The 22,449-nt window shown below is 36.5% G+C and overlaps 1 protein-coding gene across 2 annotated transcripts in view; it reads right to left on the reverse strand.

The window, feature by feature from the left end:
- Positions 1-22,449, reverse strand: part of MNAT1 (MNAT1 component of CDK activating kinase) — a 159,588-nt gene that overhangs the window by 100,848 nt on the left and 36,291 nt on the right. The window contains exons 2-5 of one of the 2 annotated variants that reach the window (XM_007519267.3): positions 19,854-20,006; positions 17,482-17,555; positions 7,243-7,346; positions 3,282-3,422 (exon numbers count right to left, since the gene is read on the reverse strand). In XM_007519267.3, the coding sequence (XP_007519329.1) occupies positions 3,282-3,422; positions 7,243-7,346; positions 17,482-17,555; positions 19,854-20,006 (472 nt within the window). The remainder of the gene's footprint in view (positions 1-3,281; positions 3,423-7,242; positions 7,347-17,481; positions 17,556-19,853; positions 20,007-22,449) is intronic. The other variant, XM_060174893.1, reaches the window with a different exon arrangement.

A 22,449-nucleotide genomic window follows, 5' to 3' on the forward strand; every position in this document is an offset into this window, starting at 1 on the left:
TAAAAACTTAATTTACAGTGAGATTAAATAAATGATTTTAAAGTAATATAATCATAAATGCTAATTCCATAACACTAAAAACCTGTCACAGTATAATATAATGTCAATGCTTTTCAAAAGTTAAGATTTAGCACAATGACAAGGCATAAACAAGAAAAAAATATATTAAGTAATACATCTATATATATTTATTTATTTATTTATTTTTCCTTGCTGTTTTATTGTTGTAGTTATTATTGTTGTTCTTGATGTCATCGTTGTTGGATAGGACAGAGAGAAATGGAGACAGACGAGGAAGACAGGGGGAGAGAAAGACACCTGCAGACCTGTTTCACCGCCTGTGAAGCGACTCCCCTGCAGGTGGGGAGCTGGGGGCTCGGAGAGCGGGGGCTCGAACCGGGATCCTTACGCCAGTCCTTGCGCTTTGCACTACGTGCGCTTAACCCACTGCGTGACCACCCAATTCCCTTAGGAGTACTTTTTACCAATACTGGATCCAGGAGACAATTCGACAATTCTACAATTCAAGCCTCTAAACGCCAATGATAATATATTTTTATAAAAATCTAACAAAATCAAACACAGAAAGAAGTACAGTATGTTATTTTACATACTAGAGATCCACTGAGATAAAAAAATTAGTAACTATTTCAACTAGTCAATAGAAATTAAATGTATGTTAAACATTTTCATCAAAAATATTTAATAAATATCCAAAACTAAAGTAACAAGGAATCTTTACAATTCTAAAATGAAAGCCAGAAGTCCAAACTGCAGTGACATTTTAAGCCAATCTGTTGTAATTAATTGTCCTAATGAATACAGTAAATTGTTAGGCATTATTTAACCTCCATGTTACATGATCTAAACAGTGAAGAAAGTATGTACGGTAATGACTTGCAGGTGAAGAAAACAGGAAGTGGGAGGGGGTTTTCTCACAAAAACCAATATTAACTCCAGATTATACACGAAGTACAACACTGGAAATTTCACAACTTACTTCACGTCCCATCAAATTAGAAGGAAGGGAGCTTCATGCCATTAGCAACTCAACCATGCAACAAAATTTAGCACTTTTTGAAGACTACACAAGAATAATTGAAATTTCATCTCATATCTAAATTTTACAAGTTTGTAATTAACTCAGTTACATAGAGACGTACTACTGTGGTCCAGAAGGTAGAGCAGTGGATAAAGTGTTGGACTCTCAAGCATGAGGTCCTGAGTTCAATCCCCAGCAGCACATATGCCAGAGTGATGTCTGGTTCTTTCTCTATCTTCTCCTATTTTCTCATTAATAAATAAATAAAATCTTAAAAAGAGAGAGAGAGAGAGTGTAGTGGATTCTTCTTTGTATAAAGTGATATGGGAAAACTATTTCAATAAAACAACTATAATAAAAATATTTACTTATTTATATTTATCTATATTTAATCATTCTTTAAGCCTTAATTTCTCTCAGTATATATATCTACAAAATATATATGTTTCATTGTAACTGCTAAATTCATGCCTACTACTTAATAGTTTCAAAAAATTAATATGAACTACTAAAAATATCATATTCTGTTCTATATTCTTGTTTTTAGAACCAAATTTATATTCTACTCCTACAAAGTAGAGAAGGCTTTATGATAAGCATTTTCTAAGTCTCATTAATGCCCTTACTTTTCTTCTACTTTTTTTTTTTTTTTTTTTGCCTCTAGGGTTATAGCTGGGGCTCAGTGCCTGCACTACGAATCCACTGCTCCTGGACGCTATTTTTCCCCTTTTTGTTGCCCTTGTTGTTTATCGTTGTTGTGGTTATTATTGTTGTTGTTGTTGTTATGGCTGTCGTTGTTAGATAAGACAAAGAGAAACTGAGAGAGTTTAGATAAGACAAAGGGAAGACAGAGAGGGGGAGAAAAAAATAGACACCTTAGACCTGCTTCACCACCTGTGAAACAACCCCCTACAGGTGGGGACCAGGGGCTAGAACCCAGGTGCTTGTGCATTGTAATATGTGCACCCAACCAGGTATGCCACCACCCAGCCCCCCTACTAATTTAAGTAATCTTGGGGAGGAGGGTGTTTGTTGGGTTTTCTTTGGGGGGGGAGAATACAGTAGAAAAACAGCTATCATGGTCTGGGAGTGGCTAACGCACTGGACTCTCAAGCATGAGGTCCTGAGTTTAATCCCCGGCAGCACATGTACCAAAGTGATGTCTGGTTCTTTCTCTCTCCTCCTCCTTTCTCATTAATTAATAAAATCTTTAAAGAAAAACAGCTATTTATACATTTACTCAACAAAAGTACTGTATCAGCTACACAAAAGAATTAAGTATGTTAACAACCCAAGAAAATATTTTAAAATATATTATGTGGACAGGAAGGGAGGAAAAAAGAATACAAAAAGTCTTTTCTGGAAAGGATGATTTTCTAGTTATGATTCCATCAATGTTGTACCAGGGTATAAGCACTTAATACTATATCATCAGATCAATGAAACACATTACAACTCCTATTTATTATTACTCACATTATCTAATAACATTAGTAGTTTGAGAATTGATGGAAAACACCAATAACTCACAAATCACTACCATAGAGGGGATCTGGACTCCTAGTGTACAATGGTGGAAAAGGACCTGGGTTGGGAAAGAGGGGTCTCATAGACACCTATTATGAGGAGATGAGAAGTTGTGTCAAAAACTGTTCTGTAAACCACTAACCCTTCAATAAAGTGTAATGATATATATATATATAGTTTTTATGCAAAAACATAAAGTACAATCTCACAAAATTACAGCAATCATGAACTCCAGCATGAAGGCAAAACACTTGAAAATGAGCTTGTTTTTACAAAACCATTATTAATCAATAATCAAGAGGCAAAAAAATGCTCTGAAAACAATGTATTTTCCTCAATAAACTTGGAAACAATCTATTTCTAGTACATTCAGGGCTGGGGAGCTAACATAATCACTATGCAAAAAGACTTTCATACCTGAGACACCAAAGGTCCCAGGTTTAATCCCCAGAACCACCATAAACCAGAGCTGAGCAGCGTTATGGTAAATGAAAAATAAACAAAATATAGTATACTCACTTTTGTCAGTTTTAAGATTACTCTCAACTGAAAATATTAATAGATATTGACAAAAGGTTTTTTAAAAATAAAAGGAATAGAAGTAGAATATAACAACAGAAACACTGTAGAAATGCCACCTAAACACCATTAGTTAGTTTAATAAAATGGCAAACTACATACTCAAAACTAATGATTTAATCACAATACATACCAGTTCATCTAAAAGAGCCTGCTTGTTCTTCCTCTTAAGAATCTGCTGTAGTTGTTCTTCTTTCTGTATAAATAGTCTTCTTTGTTCATTTTCCTGTCGTTCTACCTCCAAGGCTTCTTCCAACTCCTCCTGTTCCCGAGTCTAAAAATGAAACATTTAAATATAGCATGGGATAAATTCAGTGACCAAAGTGAATGCTAACCACACTCTTCATATGTCTTTTTTGAAGCTTAAAACATACAAGTTAGTCACTTATTATTTTAATACAGTACCAATTTCACTTTGAAAGAATTAAAAAACATTTTTACTTCATGTAGACATGTTACTATTAAAGAGAACAACTAGCATTAAACAAAGTACACTGACCACAGCTGCAGAACTATAGGAACTATGATTAATAATGAGCTTATTTACTTTTAATTATAAGAGTTTCAAATCATTCATTTTAAGGGCTTTAACAAAAACAAAACATCAAACAATCTCCATATAGAACTGCTGATTCAAACACTGCATTTACAAAACTTATTTAATAGAAACAATTTCCAAGACTCATAAAAGATGAAAAGGTATCACTGTGTTTAGTTTCTTTTTTCCAAATTGAAAATAAATCTTTATGATGTTAAGTTCCACATAGCATTCATTTAAGGAAACTTCAGACATGTAATACAGGGGAGGAGACCAATAGGAAGTTATTACAGTTGTGCAGGTTAAGTTTAGAGATAACTTAGACAAAGAAAGAAGAGGGAGATGAGTCAGAGAAATGTTTTAAATTTAAAATAGCAAGTTTTACTGATGGGCCTTAGTACTTCTACATGTCCTGAAAGGCTCCATTGAGAAATTATCTGGCCTGATTTACCTTTCCTAATCTCCCCAAAATGGATTAGGTATTTACCCTCTATAGCCCCATAACAAGTACAGATCACTTTTCACGATCTTAAAAAACTGTATTCTTGAATACAATATGCTTAGCAGATGCCCACTAATGGTTAATGAACTTAAAGTTGTATTATTTTGATAAGCTAGTAGACATTCTTTACATTGAATTCATCAGAATTCAGAAACCTGAAAATAAAAATAGGGCTAATCTTCACTAAGACTTTCATAACTTAGATTACTGTTATTTCAAGTTCTCTGTTCACACTCATGGATACTGTCACTTCCATGAAACAAATTAGATCTGCTTAAAACACAGTTCAGTAATACTTTATATCAGAAATGAGTCATTTTGATGTGTCTAATTATGCTATTTCTTCTTTGATACAACTTTTTTTTTTTTTTAAGAATGGTGAGATTCCACATTCTCTCAGAAAAGGTAAGTTGCTACCTCAAGTTAGTAAAAGATAGCAGTCATGAAAGTTAATTCATGCTTCCATGGGTCAACTGAAGGTTCTAGCCACTAATAACCATAGTCACTGATATAGGTTAACAAATACTATCTTTAGGGGGCTGCGTCGTGGCGCACTCAGTTGAGTGCACACATTGTCGCGCACAAGGACCCAGGTTCAAACCCTTGGTCCCCATCTGCAGAGGTGAAGCTTCACAAGTGGTGAAACAGTGCTGCTAGTGTCTCGCCTCCTCTCTATCTCCCCGTCCTTCTCAATTTCTCTCTGGCATATCAGGAAAGAGGAAGCGATCTTTAAAGGTATAGTCCTATGTATGTTTATGCCAACTACAATAATTAGTATCACTAATGGACATAAAACTCGAGATTAGGGATAGGGAACTATTTATCTGGCAAGGGTCATCTGGATATGTACATCATTCACAGGCCATCTATAATCAACCAGGCCAGAATTTTCCCCACCCCTGCTCTATACAGATGACCAATGAACTATAATGAATTGCTAATCAAAACACTTAGTTAAAATACGTCCTTATTAATATGAAGAATAAAAGTAATTCAAATAATCTCATTATAGCATAAAGTGTCTTTTTTATTCCATAACATACCACTATAAAGTTCTCAAAGCCGGGAGATGTATTTACCCAATAGAGCACACAATATGCTATGCATGAGGTTCCTGATTTTAAGCCCTGACAAAACATGAGAGGACCATGAAAGACACCACAGAAGTTCCATGGATGCTGGAGCAGTACTGTGGTGCCTCTTCTGTGTCTTTCACTGTCCATCCCCTCTCAAAAAAGAAAGAATTAACAATTGGGATGGGAAGGTCACTCAGTGGTATCACACATGTATAAAGATATGGGCTCACTCCTTAGTGCAGAAATAAATACATACATACATACATAAATAAAATTTTCAAGTAATTAGAAATCCTTACTTGGAAATAATATAGTCATCTTACAAATTAACTAGACTGTCATTGTAATGTACATTCTTACTTCCTAGCTTAAAATTATGAATAAAAACAGGATGAAGGCATCAAATGTACTGACACCTATCCAAGAAAAATTGTGGAAATAAAGCACTGTGACAATAACGTTCTTGTAAATCAAGATGCTCTCGTGGTCTGGTAAGTGTCAAAGTGGGGAAAGTGGTGGAATCTCAAGCATGAGCTCCTGAGATTGACACTGCGTATTCCAGAATAATACTCTGGCCCATTCTCTCTTTCATATTCATTCATTCCCATTCATTTTCTCCCCACCCCTCTCCCCCTCACCACCCCTCTCTCCCTCTGTTTTCTTTTTTTTTTTTTCAAATTTACCACTCCACTAATGAAGTGATATTGACGTGAACAAAATAATAAAAGAAAAAAGCACTCACTTGTAAAGAGCCTTTAATTGCTAAGCTACGGATAATACAACATTAAGCATATCTATTTTTGCATGTCTCTTCTGATATACCTAGGAAGTTTACTGGCAAAAAGAGACATTTTATGACACAATGATTTTCTCAGAAATGAAACACCTTTTTAAGGAAGTCGGGCTGAGTGTGAATAGAATAAAATATAGTACCACTCAATCCCTTGAAAGCCTTATAACTGGAAAGCAGTACACACACACACACGCACACGCGCGCACACACACACACACACACACACACACACACACGGAATACCACTCCATTATTACAATGCATTATTGGGATGCATTGGATCGACCTTCCCATGGTGCATCCCGTGAGTACCCATTCATTGGGGAAACTGACGATCCTTCCTAGCCGAGGCAAACGCTAGAAGAAGATTACAAAGAAGTTTTCTTTGCCTCGTCTTGGATGGAGCTTGAAGGAATCAAGTAAGACAGGCCAAAAAGAGAAGGAAAGATACACATAGATGGAACTTTAACAGGGACAGAAATGATGAACACAAAGTAAAATTTGGGCTGGGTTTGGCATGTTGCACCAAAGCAAAGGACTCTGGGGAAGGTAGGAAGGGAGGGGACTAGGGGGACTCTGGAACCTTCATGATTGATGACAGAAGTGCACCTCAATCAGAAGTGAGAGTGTTCTGCAAACACTTAACATAGAGTGATGAGAAATTGTACTCATGTGTCAACAATTGTACTGTGAATCACTAACCCTCACAATAAGATAATCAAACATAAAACAAAAGTTGTTTTTGCTAGTCATGTGTGCCTGCTCACTTATATATATTTCTGCTAAATTCTTTATGAATATAATGATTTCCAAAGATTTAAATGGTGATGTGGTAACAATTATTTCTTTTTTTTAAATAAATTTATTTATTTTTCCCTTTAGTTGCCATTGTTTTTTTATTGCTGTAGCTATTATTGTTGTTGTTATTTATGTCGTGTTGGCTAGGAGAGAGAGAAATGGAGAGAGGAGGGGAAGACAGAGAGGGGGAAAGAAAGACAGACACCTGCAGACCTGCTTCACCTCCTGTGAAGCCACTCCCCTGCAGGTGGGGAGCAGGGGGCTTGAACCGGGATCCTTATGCTGGTCCTTATGCTTTGCACTGTGTGTGCTTAACCCACTGCGCTACCGCCTAACTCCCAACAATTATTTCTGACACAAACAAGAAAAAAATAGTTTTCAACCAACCAGCTTTAACTTATTTTTCTGAATGACATCTTTGTTTTCCTTTTGGTATAATTCCATTTTCTTTTTGGTGTTGTCCAAATCCACATTGTTGGTCAAGTTAAAAACTGCATTTAAAAAGAAATAATAGCATGAAATAGTTTTAATATAAAGTTTGAATATGTAATAAAAATCAATTATTTAACAGTGACTTCTTCATCAGAAACAAAACTATGTGGTTTTTTTTTTTTTTTACTTACTACCTATTTTAGAAGCTGGCTCTGTCTCAGCAACTATAGTTTCTAAGCCTTATATAAGGAAAGGCAGCTATAATATCACACAGAATATCTAAATATCCAAAGCACCCCAGAAAAGGTATGATTGCCATGCTCACATTAGACTTTTTAATTCCAACTCAAAAATATGTGAATTATAAGTCCTTTACTCCTTATTAAATTTACATGTATGTGTGTGAATCAAAAGATTGCTACAATACTCTAAACATCAACCCAAAAGTGCATACACGCACACACACAAGTTCAAATGATAAAGTATTGCCCCACTACCTCCTCTCCTTAAGGTTTAAAGTCAGTTTATATAAAGGAGAATCCTTATAAGATGTTCCTATTCCATATTTCACTTAGCTCTCCCTTGACTTCCTCTAATGTTTTTTTTACCCATCATTAACCCTTCTACCCTTTCTTCAATACTCAGTAATATATATTGGCACTTGACCTAAAGATAAGTTTGACGTACCATAATTTTGTTTTACTCATGTTTCTACATGTTTCTTCCACATCTCATTTCTTCCTCTAACAACCATTTCAAATAATCCACATACTTCTGGATTACAGGGGTCTAGTCAAATAGTGGTATTATATAGGACCAGTATTACTGTAACTGATGAGTAAAACCAACAAATACACAGAAGATCGACTCAATCCACAGCAATTATTTTATTTATTTATTATTTTTAATTTCTTTATTGGGGGATTAATGTTTTTACATTTGACGGTATATACAGTAGTTTCTACATGCATAACATTTCTCAGTTTTCCACATAACAATACAACCCCCACTAGGCCCTCTGTCATCCTTTTCGGACCTGTACTCTCCCCACCCCACCCCCACCCACCCCAGAGTCTTTTAATTTTGGTACAATACACCAACTCCAGTTCAGGTTCTACTTGTGCTTTCTCTTCTGATCTTGTTTTTCAACTTCTGCCTGAGAATGAGATCATCCTATATTCATCCTTCTGTTTCTAACTTATTTCACTTAACATGATTTCTTTAAGCTCCATCTAAGATGAGCTAAAAACAGTGAAGTCACCATTGTTAACAGTTCTTTAATAGCTGAGTAGTATTCCATTGTGTATATATACCACAACTTGTTCAGCTACTAATCTGTTGTTGGACACCTGGGTTGCTTTCAGGTTTTAGCTATTACAAATTGTGCTGCCAAGAACATAGGTATACACAAATCTTTTTGGATGGGTGTGTTGGGTTCCTTAGGATATCCCCAGGACAGGAATTGGAGGATCATAGGGTAGGTCCATTTATAGCCTTCTGAGAGTTCTCCAGACTGCTCTCCACAGGGGTTGGACCAATCTGCATTCCTACCAACAGTGCAGGAGGGTTCCTTTGACCCCACAACCTCTCCAGCATCTGTTGCTGCTACCTTTTCTGAGGTTTGACATTCTCACAGGAGTAAAGTGGTATCTCATTATTGTCTTTGTTTGCATTTCTCTGACAATCAAAGACCTGGAGCATTTTTCATGTGTTTCTTGGCCTTTTGGATCTCTTCTGTGGTGAATATTCTGTACATGTCCTCTCCCCATTTTTGGATGGGGTCATTTGTTTTCTTGTTGTTTAGTTTGGCAAGTTCTTTATATATTTTGGTGATTAGTCTCTTGTCTGATGTATGGCATGTAAAGATCTTCTCCCATTCTGTGAGGGGTCTCTTGGTCTGGGTAGTGGTTTCTTTTGCTGTGAAGAAGCTTTTTAATTTTATGTAGTCCCATAGGTTTATACTTGCCTTAGTCTTCTTTGTAATTGGATTCATTTCATTGAAGATGTCTTTAAAGTTTATGCGGAAAAGAGTTCTGCCAATATTTTCCTCTAAGTATCTGATAGTTTCTGGTCTAGCATCCAAGTCCTTGATTCATTTAATCCACAGCAATTTGAAAATGTTGTTATATGAAAATAGAAAATGTGTTCAGACTCCCCCCAAATAAACTATCAAATCATACCAAATAAGAACGGTCAATATTCACATAGCAGTAAAAAATTGTAGTATGATGTGCTATCTTTGCCACCAACCAATCTCAATTTACTACTAGTATTTTACAATCTACTGATGGTGCTCCCAAGTGCAGTGGCCAGGGACTCAAATCAGAATTTCGCACATGGTCAAGTATATGCCTTACTGGATGAGCTACCTCCTCAGCCTTCTAGAACTATTTTGATCTCCCCTAATAAAGACTTCTTGAAATCAGATGACTCTGTATTTTCCCAGTGCTCCTCATAATTCCTGCTCCAGTTCCTTTAGTCATACTAATACTACTCTGTTTAGAATGTCTAATTCTACTTCTACCCTTACTGTCAAAAAAAAAAATATCCAAATCTTTAAATGCCTTCTTTAATGCTACTTTTTATACGACCTTCTCCTTCACTCCCATACTTTGTTTATATTCTAATGTTAGGAAAAATATTAATGGCTGACATAAAATTCTCTTTCTATTTTACACACTGTGTGTATACCTGTATAGAATATTCTTTCTGGGACCAGGTGGTGGTGCACCCAATTAAATGGACCCCACAAGGACCCTGGTTTGAGCCCAAGCTCCCACTGCAGGGGGTCCACTTCACCAGCGGTGAAGGAGGTCTCCAGGTGTCTATCTTTCTCTCTAGCTATCTTTTCCTCCCCTCTCAATTTCTTTCTGTCCTATCCAATAAAATGGAAAAAAGATGGCTACTAGAAACAGTGGATTCATAGTTTAAGCACCAGTGATAACCCTGGAAGCAAAAAAAAAAAAAAATTCTCCTTCGCACTTTATCTTGTTCTCAAAGACTTTATTTTATTCAATCTTGGTATCATCCAGACAGAAGGGAAAGAAAATGGGGAGGAGACAGCTTCATGATTGTTCACTGGGATAACAATGTTACTACGTCATGAACATAGAAAAATGATAAAATAAAAAAGATAACTTTTTACAAAACTTTTATGGGCTGAGGAGACAACATAATGGTTATGTAAAAATATTTTCATACACAAGAATCCCAGGTCCCAGGTTCAATCTCCAACACCACCACAAGCCAGAGTTGAACACTGTTCTGGTCTCATTCTCTCTCCATCTTTCCCACTATATCTCTCTCACTGAAATTAAATAAAACATTTTTTAAAAAAGGAAAAAAATCTTTATTTTTTAATTAATTCTCATTAATGAAATCACCTTTATGCACAAGACTTTAGAGTAGTAACAGTGAAGACACTATGACTAAGTGACTAAAGGGAAAACTAAAAGTAGACTTGCATTTTGCTAGTTGTTGAATAGATGCTCATTAGAGGAAAAAACTGACCCTCTTTTTTTTTTGACCCTCTTTTTAATGAAGTCAACTACAAGTTAACCTTACTAAAACAAAGTTTTTATTGTGTCATTCAATCATGTATGATTAAGATCGCTCTTCACTTTTTTTTTAGATTTTATTTATTTATTAATGAGAAACATAGAAGGAGAGAGAAAAAAACAGGCATCAACCTGGTACATGTGCTGCTGGGGATTGAACTCAGGACCTCATTCTTGAGAATCCGATGCTTTATCTACTGTGCCACCTGCCGAACCGCTGCTCTTCACTTCTATATATATTCTGTCATGAAAAATAACCCAATCTTATCTCTTACATACTTTTCCCTCTTTACTTAGTAAATCCTATAGATTCTTCAGACCCTCTTCAAGAAGCAAGGGATTAAGAGGTTGCACAATTTCAGAATGATTTTCCCCCCATGCTTTCTTGAAGTGAAATTCTCAAAATTATGCTTAAAAATTTCACTCCATGGAAGAGTATGTGTGCATGTGTGTACAGCAAACATCTATGAAATACATATAGCAGGCATTATGTCTAGCATTTGGCTTAACTATGTCACTTGATCCTCTTAATAACTTTATGATATTGATACTACTATTATTCAGACTTTACAAGTGAGGTTTAGAAATATTAAATAAGGGAGTCGGGCTGTAGCGCAGCGGGTTAAGCGCAGGTGGCGCAAAGCACAAGGACCGGCATAAGGATCCCGGTTCGAACGCATAAGGATCCCGGTTCGAACGCCGGCTCCCCACCTGCAGGGGAGTCGCTTCATAGGCGGTGAAGCAGGTCTGCAGATGTCTATCTTTCTCTCCTCCTCTCTGTCTTCCCCTCCTCTCTCCATTTCTCTCTGTTCTATCCAACAACGACAACAACAATAATAACTACAACAATAAAACAACAAGGGCAACAAAAGGGAATAAATAAATAAAATAAATATAAAAAAAAGAAATATTAAATAACTATGTCCAAGGGTCTGAGAGGTGGCACAGTAGATAAAACACTGGACTTTCAAGTCTGAAATCCCAAGTTTGATGCCCAGAAAGACATGTACCAGAGTGATACCTGGTTCTCTTTTTCTCTTTCACTAATAAATAAAATTATTTTTTTTTTAAATTTTTAACTGGGCTGGGAAGACAGCATAATGATTATGTAAAAGATTTTTACTACACTAAACCAGAGCTGAGCCATGCTCTAGTCTTTCTCTCTGTATCTCTCTTATTAAAATAAAATAAAAATAAATAAAATTTTAATTTAAAAAACTGTCCCAGATATTTAGTTGATAAATGTCAGAACAAAAACAAAATTTTTTTTTGCTTCTGGGGTTTGGTGCCTGCACCATAAATCCACTGCTCCTGTCACCCATCTTTTTTCCATTTTTGTTTTTGTTGAATAGAACAGAAAGAAATTGAGAAAGGAGGGGGAAACAGACAGGAAGAGAGGACAGACACATGCATATCTGCTTCACTGCCTGCAAAGCAACAACCCCACCAACCCCCTGCCCGCAGATAGGGAGCTGGGGGCTCAAGCCAATATCCTCAAGCTGGTCCCTGTGCTTGGCACCATGTACACTTAACTCGGTGCACCTCCTAGGCCCCAGAACCAGAATTTTAACATAGACTATCTGACTCCTCCCCCCCACCCAACCCACCTCTATCATCCTTCCCTCCCTCTCCCTTTGGTTTTACCCTCTATCAAAAGAAAATGAAGGGGGAAAAATGGCCACACTGAGCAAATGGAACAATATAGCCACCAAGTTCCAATAACCCTGGTGAAAATAAACAAAACAATCAATCTGTGTTTTAAAAGAGAAATTTCCCATTGGTAAATGTTCAAGAAATACTTGTTATATATTTAATATGTAAAAAGTTGGGCTGTTTATTTTGTAAGTACCTTTAACATCTAGTGAATATTTCAGTCTTACTGGAAAATGAAAATGGACTAGTTTTAATTACATGTGCCTAATAACCACACATATGTAGAATGCTGTTGTAGCTAGTTTATCCAATATATTAAAAATGCATGTCATTAGTGATCACTCTCATCTCTAAATGTCATCATCTTTAAAAAGAAAAAAAAAGAAAAGAAATTTGCTATCTCCATAGTCTTATAAAGGTACATACTACAAGTCCTACAGACTAGCTGTAGAGAGTGACATATCCTGGATGGGGAAATAGCTCAACTGGTAGAGAACTGAGCTCTGAACTTCCATGTCTAAGGTTCCTGGTTCAATTCCTGACACCACATATACTGGAGTGATTCTTGGACTTGTCTCTCCTCTCTGCCTCATGTGAAATCCTCTCATATGTAATAAATAAAATCTTAACCTACCCAAAAAAAAAAAAAAAGAGAGAAATGCCAGTTATCAAAGATTTAATAAATAAACCAATCTTCAATTTTGTTATTACCTTTAAAATTATACATTTAGGGTGGGGGTAGATAGCATAATGGTTCTGCAAAGAGACTCTCCTGCCTGTTCAATCCCCTGCACCACCATAAGCCAGAGCTGTGCAGTGCTCTGGTGTTGCTCTGTGTTTTTCTCTCTCTGCATCTCTCTCAAAAATAAAAAAATTTTAAAAAGTAAATAAATTACTTTTAAAAAACACAACAAATTTTTTTTAAAGTAAACATTTAATTTAAAATGGCCCTTATAGTTATCAAATTGAATTATATGGCATAGCAAAGTAAGTATACACAAACCTAAGAAAAATAATAATAATAATCTTGACTTCTTATAGTTTGAATTTCTCTCCCTCTCTACTTCTATCAGAGAAAAGATAAAGAAAAAATGACCACCAGGAGCATGTATGGTGGCGCCAACTCCCAGCAAAAACCCTAGTGGCAAGAACAAAAATTTTAACATCCTATGCTGAATTCTACTATAATATTTAGAGCTGTATAAGAAAAAAAATTCAGTTTATCAGTAAGCTAGACAATATACTACAGATTTAAACTTTCCATTAAATAAAAGCCATAGTCAAATCTGTTTATGTACAATTTCATTTATGCTTGCTAAAACTTTATATATTTCAAAAGTAAAATAACTAATTTACTTCACATTTAAATTTAGAAAACAGCAAAATAGTAGATGCAAATCATAATAAAAATGTGATTTTATCCCTTTAAAATGAAGAAAATCCACACAAGAGGATTCCTATGCTTTTAAATTTTTCACATGAAGCAATCTGATTGAGGCCACAATGAATGAGATTGATACAACAGATCTGGGGGAAAATATAAACTTATACAACAGTCATTTAGTTCTTTATCTGGTTACTGATTTAGCTCAGATGCTGACCTGCTTTTAGTCAAGTACCAAAAACTTACAAAAAAACCTACTGTGTTTTCTAAAGAAATTTATGTTATTTAAGTACAATCTTGAAGTCTTTTTGACATCCAGGATTTATAATTAACGCCCCGAGGACTTTCTCACCCTTTTAAAGTAAGCAGACCATCAACCAATAGAATAATCTGTTTATTATGAAACTAAGAACAAACCTTTGAGGTTGTCCCTATGGCTAAAGGAAACAAGCATTTTTATATTTACATTGCCATAATCACAGAAGAGTCTACTGTTCATGTTATAAAAGAGTTCATCTTCCTATGGTACCCACATAATGCAGATTTTATGCCATTATTCATAATTGCAATATCTTCAAATTTTTATAATTGTGATGTTCAAAGGGTTGTTAAATTAATACAACAAAACACTTACTCTCTAGCCACACTGCCAACTCTATTCCTCTCTTGAGGCTTAAAAATGGTCAGGTTCAAATTTGTTTATCAAAATATGCTCCAATCTACTTTTTTTCCTCTTAATAGCCCAAAATTCCATCAGTCAGTACTCCCATGTTCAAGATTCAGACTCTCTCTCTCTCTCTGTCTTTTTCTTTTTAATCTCCTCCAAGGTTATTGCTGGAGCTCTGTGCTTGCACCACAAATCCAGGGCTCTCTGCAGTGGCATTTGCTTGTTTTTTGGGCTTTTTTTCTCCTTTCTATTTTTATTTGACAGGACAGAGAGAAACTGAGATGGGAGAGGAGATAGAAGGGGGAAAAGGTAGATAGAAAGAAACCTGAAGACCTGCTTCACCGCACCTGGAGCTACTCCCTACAGTGAGGGCTCAAACCTGGGTCCTTTCACATGGTGATATATGAAAGTGGGTCACTGCCTGGGCCCCCACTACTACTGTTTAAAACTAACTACCAAGCATTTCTATAGACTCTATTTTGTGGTTTGATTTTTTTTTTTTTTTAAACCAGAGCACTATTCAGCTCTGGCTTGTGGTACTAAGAATTGAACCTGGGACCTTAGACCTCTGGCATAAAAGTTTTTGATCTATCCACTATGATATCTCTCTAGCACACTTCCATAAACTCTGAGAGTAAGGAAAATAAATTTTGGTTCCATTAATAATTACTAGCAATGTGATCTTAGCACAATACTTAGGCTCCTGTGTCTTTTCTCCATATACAAAACAGAGATTAAAAAATGTCTGTCTTGGGGCTCGGTGGTGATGCACCTAGTTAAGCGCACATGTTACAATGCGCAGGGACCCACGTTGAAGTCCCGGATCCCCACTTGCAGGGGGAAAGCTTTGCAAGTGGTGAAGCAGTGTTGCAGGTTTTTCTCTGTCTTCTATTCTTCTTCCCCTTCTTCTTCCTCCTCCTCCTCCTCCTCCTCCTCCTTCTTCCTCCTCTCTTTCTCTCTCTCTCTCTCTCTTTTTTTTCCACCAGAGCACTGAGAAGCTCTGGTTATGGTGGTGCAGGGGACTGAGCCTGGGACTTTGGAGCTTCAGGCATGAGAGTCTCTTTGCATAGCCATTGTGCTATCTACCCCTGCCCTCTCTCTCCTTCTTCATCACCCCCTTCCCTCTTGATTTCTGACTGTCTCTATTCAATAAGTAAAAATAATACAAAATATAAAATACTTGTCTTACAGTTGTGAAAATTATGAGCTATAATTTGAGTACAGCTCTTTATAACAATAAGTGCTTGTTAAATTAACATTTGTACTTCTGATTAACAAGAAGATAGTATTTATCATGAACATCTATAAAGCCATGACTAAATGATAAAGTAGGCAGCTTTTAAAACAAGATTTTAAGCAGAAACATTATTTCATAAAAATAAGAAAAAATGACATAAACTAAGTGGTAGTGTAGTACCCTACCAAGCTTAAAGGTTCTAAAATGGGGGCTGGGCGGTAACGCAGCGGGTTAAGTGTACATGGGGCCCAAAGCGCAGGACAAGTGTAAGCATCCTGGTTTGAGCCCCGAGCTCCCCACCTAAAGGGGGGTCGCCTCACAAGCGGTGAAACAGGTCTGTAGGTGCTATCTTTCTCTCCCCGTCTTCCCTTCCTTTCTCAATTTCTCTCTGTCCTATCCAACAACGACAGCAATACAACAACAATAACAAAAATATGATAAAAAACATTCTAAAACTAGTCTTTCCCTCATTTCCCCAACAAACAGATTTCAAACAAAACAAAACTGCTGTTTCTCTTCATGGATGAATAGTTTCTATTTCATCCAACTATTCAGGGTTTTAAAAACATAGTATTTTTTTTCCAAAGATTTATTTGTGAAAGGGGCACGGCGGTGGCAGAGTTGGTTAAGCGCACATATTACCATGTTCATAAGAACCCAGGTTCAAACCCCCGCTCCCACCTGCAAGCGGGGTGCTTCAAGAGTGGTAAAGCAGGTCTACAGGTATCTCTTTCTCTCATCTTTCTACCTCCCCTCCCTTAAATTTCCCCTTCCTCAAATTCTCTCTGTCAAGTTAAACAAAAAGGGGGGGGGGGGGGTCAGGCGGTAATGCAGCGGGTTAAGCACAGGTGGTGCAAAGCACAAGGACCAGCGTAAGGATCCCAGTTTGAGCCTCTGGCTCCCCACCTGCAGAGGAGTCTCTTCACAGGTAGTGAAGCAGGTTTGCAGGTGTCTATCTTTCTCTTACCCTGTCTTCCCCTCCTCTCTCCATTTCTCTCTTTCCTATCTAACAACGATGACATCAATAACAATAACAACTACAACAACAATAAAAAAAACAGGGCAACAAAAGGGGAAATAAATATAATTAAAAAAAAGATTTATGAAAGTACCAGAGCATCACCATAATATAGCCTTCCTTCACAGCTATCAAATGGCACTATCTCTACCTCTTTTTTTGCCTCCAGGGTTATTGCTGGGGCTCAGTGCTTGCACTATGAATTCACAGCTCCTGGAGGTCACTTTTTCCTATTTTTTTGTTGCCCTTGTTATTGTTGTTGCTATTGTCATTGTTGTTATTGCTGTTATTGGATAGGGTAGAAAGAAATCAAGGGAGGAGAGGAAGATGGGAGGAGAAAAACACCTGCAGACCTACTTCACCACAAGTTAGGGGCCAGTGGCTCGAACCAAGATCCTAATGCTGGTCCTTGCACTTCCTGATGTGTGCTTAACCCACTGTGCTAACGCCTGGTCGCTCAAATGGAATTATACCTATTCATATTTTTCTCAAGTAGTAAAGCTTACTACTTAAATATAACTTTTACATAAGTGTGGTTTTAATTTAACAAACACGATTCAAGTATAACAGAAAGAAAGTAAGTAGATATCAGCTATCACATAAAACTTGTTAAAAATTTTTAAGTTAGATGTTCTCCTACGCACCTAATATATAAAAGTACAAGCATTAAAAACATACCAATTTCTTCTACTTCTTCCAGGAAATCATTATATTCTCGGAGACTAGGAAAGTCTTCTTCTCTCTTATTATATCTTTAAGAGAAGACAAAAATCAACACAGGTATATATCACTTGTATCAAAATTATCTAATTGGCCAGTTTTTTCTTAGCTAATTCAGACGTGATAGAAAATGTCAACTTTATGCATAAAACACTGAAGCACTATTTTCACGACACCAAAATATTGGTTTGTTTTTGTTTTATCCAGAGCACTGCTCAGCACTAGCTTGTAAGTGGTAGCAGGAACTGAACCTGGGATCTCTGGGCCCCTAGTATAACAATGTTATGTTCTATGGATAGTGTTATATTTCCAGTCCATGATACTGAGTTTTAACTATACAGATCAAGAATGCTGTTCCTAATAATTCAAATAGAATTATTAGGAAAAAATAGCAGAATATGTAAAGTCATCCTAAAATTTAAGGGAGGGCTGAGAGATAGTTTGCCTTATTAAGTACATGCCTAGGTTTGAGCCCCAGTACCACATGGGAGCAGCATGGACAGAGAGGGATCAACCAAAGGTGGAGCAGTGCTGTAGTATCTCTGTCTCCCCTTCTTATCTCCCATAATTGAATGGTCCAAGGAGACCACTCAGCAGTGATACACATGTGAGAACTGGTGTTCATCCCCAGCAAGTCACACATACATATCCTTAAGGGAAAGAAAATGGGGCTGAAATGGGTTTAAATAATGTGTATCATTGGAAAATATGGTAATGTTTATTTATTAATAGATATACCAATTTCCAGAAAGCTAAAAGAAAATTCAACAGATCTTCATATTTACATGAGAATTAGTGTTAATGATAAAAAAATAAGAATCTAAGAAAGGGCAGAGAGCATAATGGTTATGCAAACAGACCCTCGGGCCCAAGGCTCCAAAGTCCAGGTTCAATCCCCCCATAAGCCAGGGCTGAGCAGTGCTCTCTGGTGTTTAAAGAAAATAATCCAAGAAAGACCATGTCCCAAAAGCAACAAAACAACAACATGGGGCATTGATAAAGTAACATTGGTTGGGAGTCAGGCGATAGCGCAGCAGGTTAAGCGCATGTGGCGCAAAGCGCAAAGATCTGTGTAAGGATCCCGGTTCGAGCCTCCGGCTCCCCACCTGCAGGGGAATCGCTTCACAAGTGGTGAAACAGGTCTGCAGGTGTCTACCAGGTGTCTACCTTTCTCTCCCTCCCTCTGTCTTCCCCTCTTCTCTCCATCTCTCTGTCCTAACAATGATGACAATAACTATAAGAACAATAAAAACAAGGGCAACAAAAGGGAAAATAAATAAATATTATATATATATATATATATATATATATATATATATATATATATGATAAGACACCTGCAGACCTGCATTCACCACTTGTGAAGTACCCTCCCACACACATACACACACATAGGTGGGAGGCGAGGGCTCAAACCTGGGTTCTAGAGCTTGGTGACATGAGCACTCAACCAGGTGCACCACCCCTTGGCCTCCCATATACTAATTCTTAAAACTTCAAAAGCCATGGGTAACTTTAAAATAAAAGAAAATGAAGCCAAAAATTACTCACGAAGAATTAAAACTAAATTAGAAATATATAAACATAGGGGCCTGGGAAATAGTTCAGCATCAAGGGAGGGTTGTGGATGCTAGAGTGGTGCTTTCTATCTCATCCTCTCTCTTCTGCCTTTCCTCTTCCCCAAAACTATAGAAAAAAAAATGGAACAACAAGGCACCTCAAAAATACATGTAAGCATGAGGGCTCCACAGCACATTTTTTTCCAAGTGTAACTATGTACATATATATATGCATACACAAAGAAATAAATATCAAGATAAATTACAAGTAGCATAACTTTCTTTTATAGTCTTCAAATCTCAACTCAGATATTACCTCCCTAGGATTCAGTTTATCATTGATACACTAATACTCAGACTTTAAGATAACATTTTTCAATTTATAATTATGTGTTTGTTTCCTCCTACCTGCTGTATGTCTGGCTCTATGCTATCCTCAGCTTCTATACTACTACCCTATGAAGACATGATTCAGTTGTTTCATTCATTTCATACCTAATGCCTAGTATGTATAATACAATGTTTGTACATGGAAGGTAATAAATATCTGCTAATGAATAATACTGAAGTCATCAACTCCTCCTAACAAAGTTAGATAATTATTGAGTTCTCTAAGAACTTAATGAATTGTTGTTGAACAGATAACCTCAGTGAATTTAATATTTGTGTCCTTGCCAAAATGCCCCCATTTCTGTATAAAATAACATTGACTACTGAAGTAGTTGCTAAAGTTTTCTTTGTGTTGTGGATAATTCAAGCAACAACACTTACATCTTTAGCACTTTTTTCCGAATCTCAACCTCCTTGTCAACAGCAGGATCTTCAAAGAGTTGTACCCTGAAGTTGTTTTTCCTAAGTGCAGTACCACACTCTGGGCAGTTTCCTGCTCCTCTCACAAATAATAAATCCACACAACTCTCACACCTATAAAATATATATATATAAAGAGAATACAAATCTGTGAAAACATAATTTCAATTAGTATTTACATCTATATATAGATTTCCTTTTCTGTTTGTTTTGATAGGAGGTTTTTTTTTTTTTAATTTATTAGCACAAGAAAGGAGAACCAGAGCACCACTCTAGCACATGGCATGCTAGGGATTAACTCAGAAACTCATGCTTATAAATCCAATTCTCTAGCCACTGTGCTCCTCCCAAACCTACTACTCACAGGGGTATTTATTTGTTAGGTTTTTTGTTTGTTTTTATTTTGGGGGAGATGTTGGGAACAGGAAATATAGCCTTCAAATCTCAAGTCTCACACACACAAAAAATATTTACGTTTTATTTATTTATTTATTTATTTTTAGTTTCACAAAAACAACTTTGGGGGAAAGCCTATTTTTCAGTTAGAACTTACCTTTCAGACACAGTAATGCCAAGGGATAGTAGTTTAATTTTATAAATTAAACAAGTTAAAACAAATTGAGTTGGTCACTAGGACAATTCTAAGATAGCAAGATAAAGAAAAGCCAAGGAAGTTCAGTGACTGGGGTTGGGGCTAGGGGAGCCTATGCAGTATCACCCTGCAACATGCCACAGCCTGTACTTGGAGAGCCCTCCAAACCACAATTATTAATACAAAGACCTTCTCTTCCCTTTCAGTCTTATAGGAAAGTTTTTGAAAATTCAGTAAGCAATTGAACAGAGGGGAATTTTATGAGAGAAATATTAGTTGAATACCCACACCAAACTGAGGGCTTGGAAAAATCATGATGTATTTTTTATTTTTCAATGGTGATTTATTTATATAAAGAACAAAGATTAGTCAATGATATTTTGCCCGTTTTGTTCAATAACCTTTTGTCATCTTTCAGTAAGTGCCCTAATTTCTTCTTTATAGAAGATCTGTCTTTATCGGCAAAAAACTGAGCAAGGTGCTCATTTACAGCCTCTGTACCACATTCTAGGAACTTAACAGTATCTATTTTAATTTATATGGTACAGTATGAAGACTCCTCAAAATGTTAAAAATAAACCTGTGGTCCACAGTTACTCTTCATACCCAAAGAGTTTTATGTATATCTATATTCACTGTAATAATCAAGACTAAGAAACAGTCCATGTGTCCAATGACAGATCACTAAGTAAGGAAGTTGTGATATATAAATACACAGAATAAAATACTATTAGCTATAAGAAAAAAAAATAATCTTCAGATCTACACATGGAAGGAACTGAAGGAGCACATATTATAATAAGCCAGAAAAAAAAGATATAAATAGGGAGTCAGGCGGTAGTGCAGCGAGTAAAGCGCAGGTGGCGCAAAGCCCAAGGACCAGTGTAAGAATCCCAGTTTGAGCCCCCAGCACCCCACCTACAGGGGAGTCACTTCACAGTGAAGCAGGTCTGCAGGTATCTATCTTTCTCTTCCCCTATGTCTTCCCCATCTCTCTTCATTTCTCTCTGTCCTATCCAACAACGACGAAATCAATAACAACAATAATAACTACAACAATAAAACAAGGGCAAAAAAGGGAATAAATTTTTTTTTAAATCTAAAAAAAAAAGAGGTATAAATGCCAATTGATCTCCTACATAAGTGTAATTTAAGAATCAAAGCAAGGAAAAAATACAGGGTAAAACATTAATAAACCATGATCTATTTCTGCAATTCTTCAGATTCAAAAGGGATCAAGGGGGAGGGATACTAGTGCCCTACGGTGGAGGGATATGGTACTCTGTGGGTAAGGTGTACTAATACATATTTGCGGGAGATGTGAAATTGTACCCCTGCGACAACCAACAACAACCTTATGAAACAGCATTTCCTGAGTAGGAAATGAATTAATTTTTTTTAAAGACTGATATCATTTGAAATGGGTCTAGACAACACTCAATAATCACTATTCTGCCCCAGCAGACCCCTGCTACTAATTCCTTTAACCATAGTCTTGAGAATGCAGGTTGGGGAACTCAGGCTGTGCCAAGAATGTAATCTGATTCATAACTTTTAAATATTTAAACATATTGATATATAGCCTCCCAGTTGTAATCTTGCCGAATGACAAAATATGTATGTATATTTATTTTAGGACATACCAACCCAATCCTTTTTAGCAATAACTGAAATTATTTATTTTCTGTAACCTCTGCTAGAACATATAATTAATGAGCAACAAAGGAAATTAATCTAAGACAGAGTGAAAAAGGTAAAGTTGTACTCCTAAAATATGTACTTGTTGTTGTTGCAGAGATGAGGCCTCACATGAGTGCTTTCTCTGCTTCTGAACTGATTACTTCATTCATACAGAGAGCCAGAGGGAGATGCATCACAACAATGCAGCTTCATTCAGTACATAGCACTTCCATGTGGTGTCTGCCAAGCCATCAGCCCTAACCGATAAGCTATCCTCAACACCAT

The sequence above is a fragment of the Erinaceus europaeus genome, chromosome 16, assembly GCF_950295315.1.
Source record: "Erinaceus europaeus chromosome 16, mEriEur2.1, whole genome shotgun sequence".
NCBI classification, from domain to species: Eukaryota; Metazoa; Chordata; class Mammalia; order Eulipotyphla; family Erinaceidae; genus Erinaceus; species Erinaceus europaeus.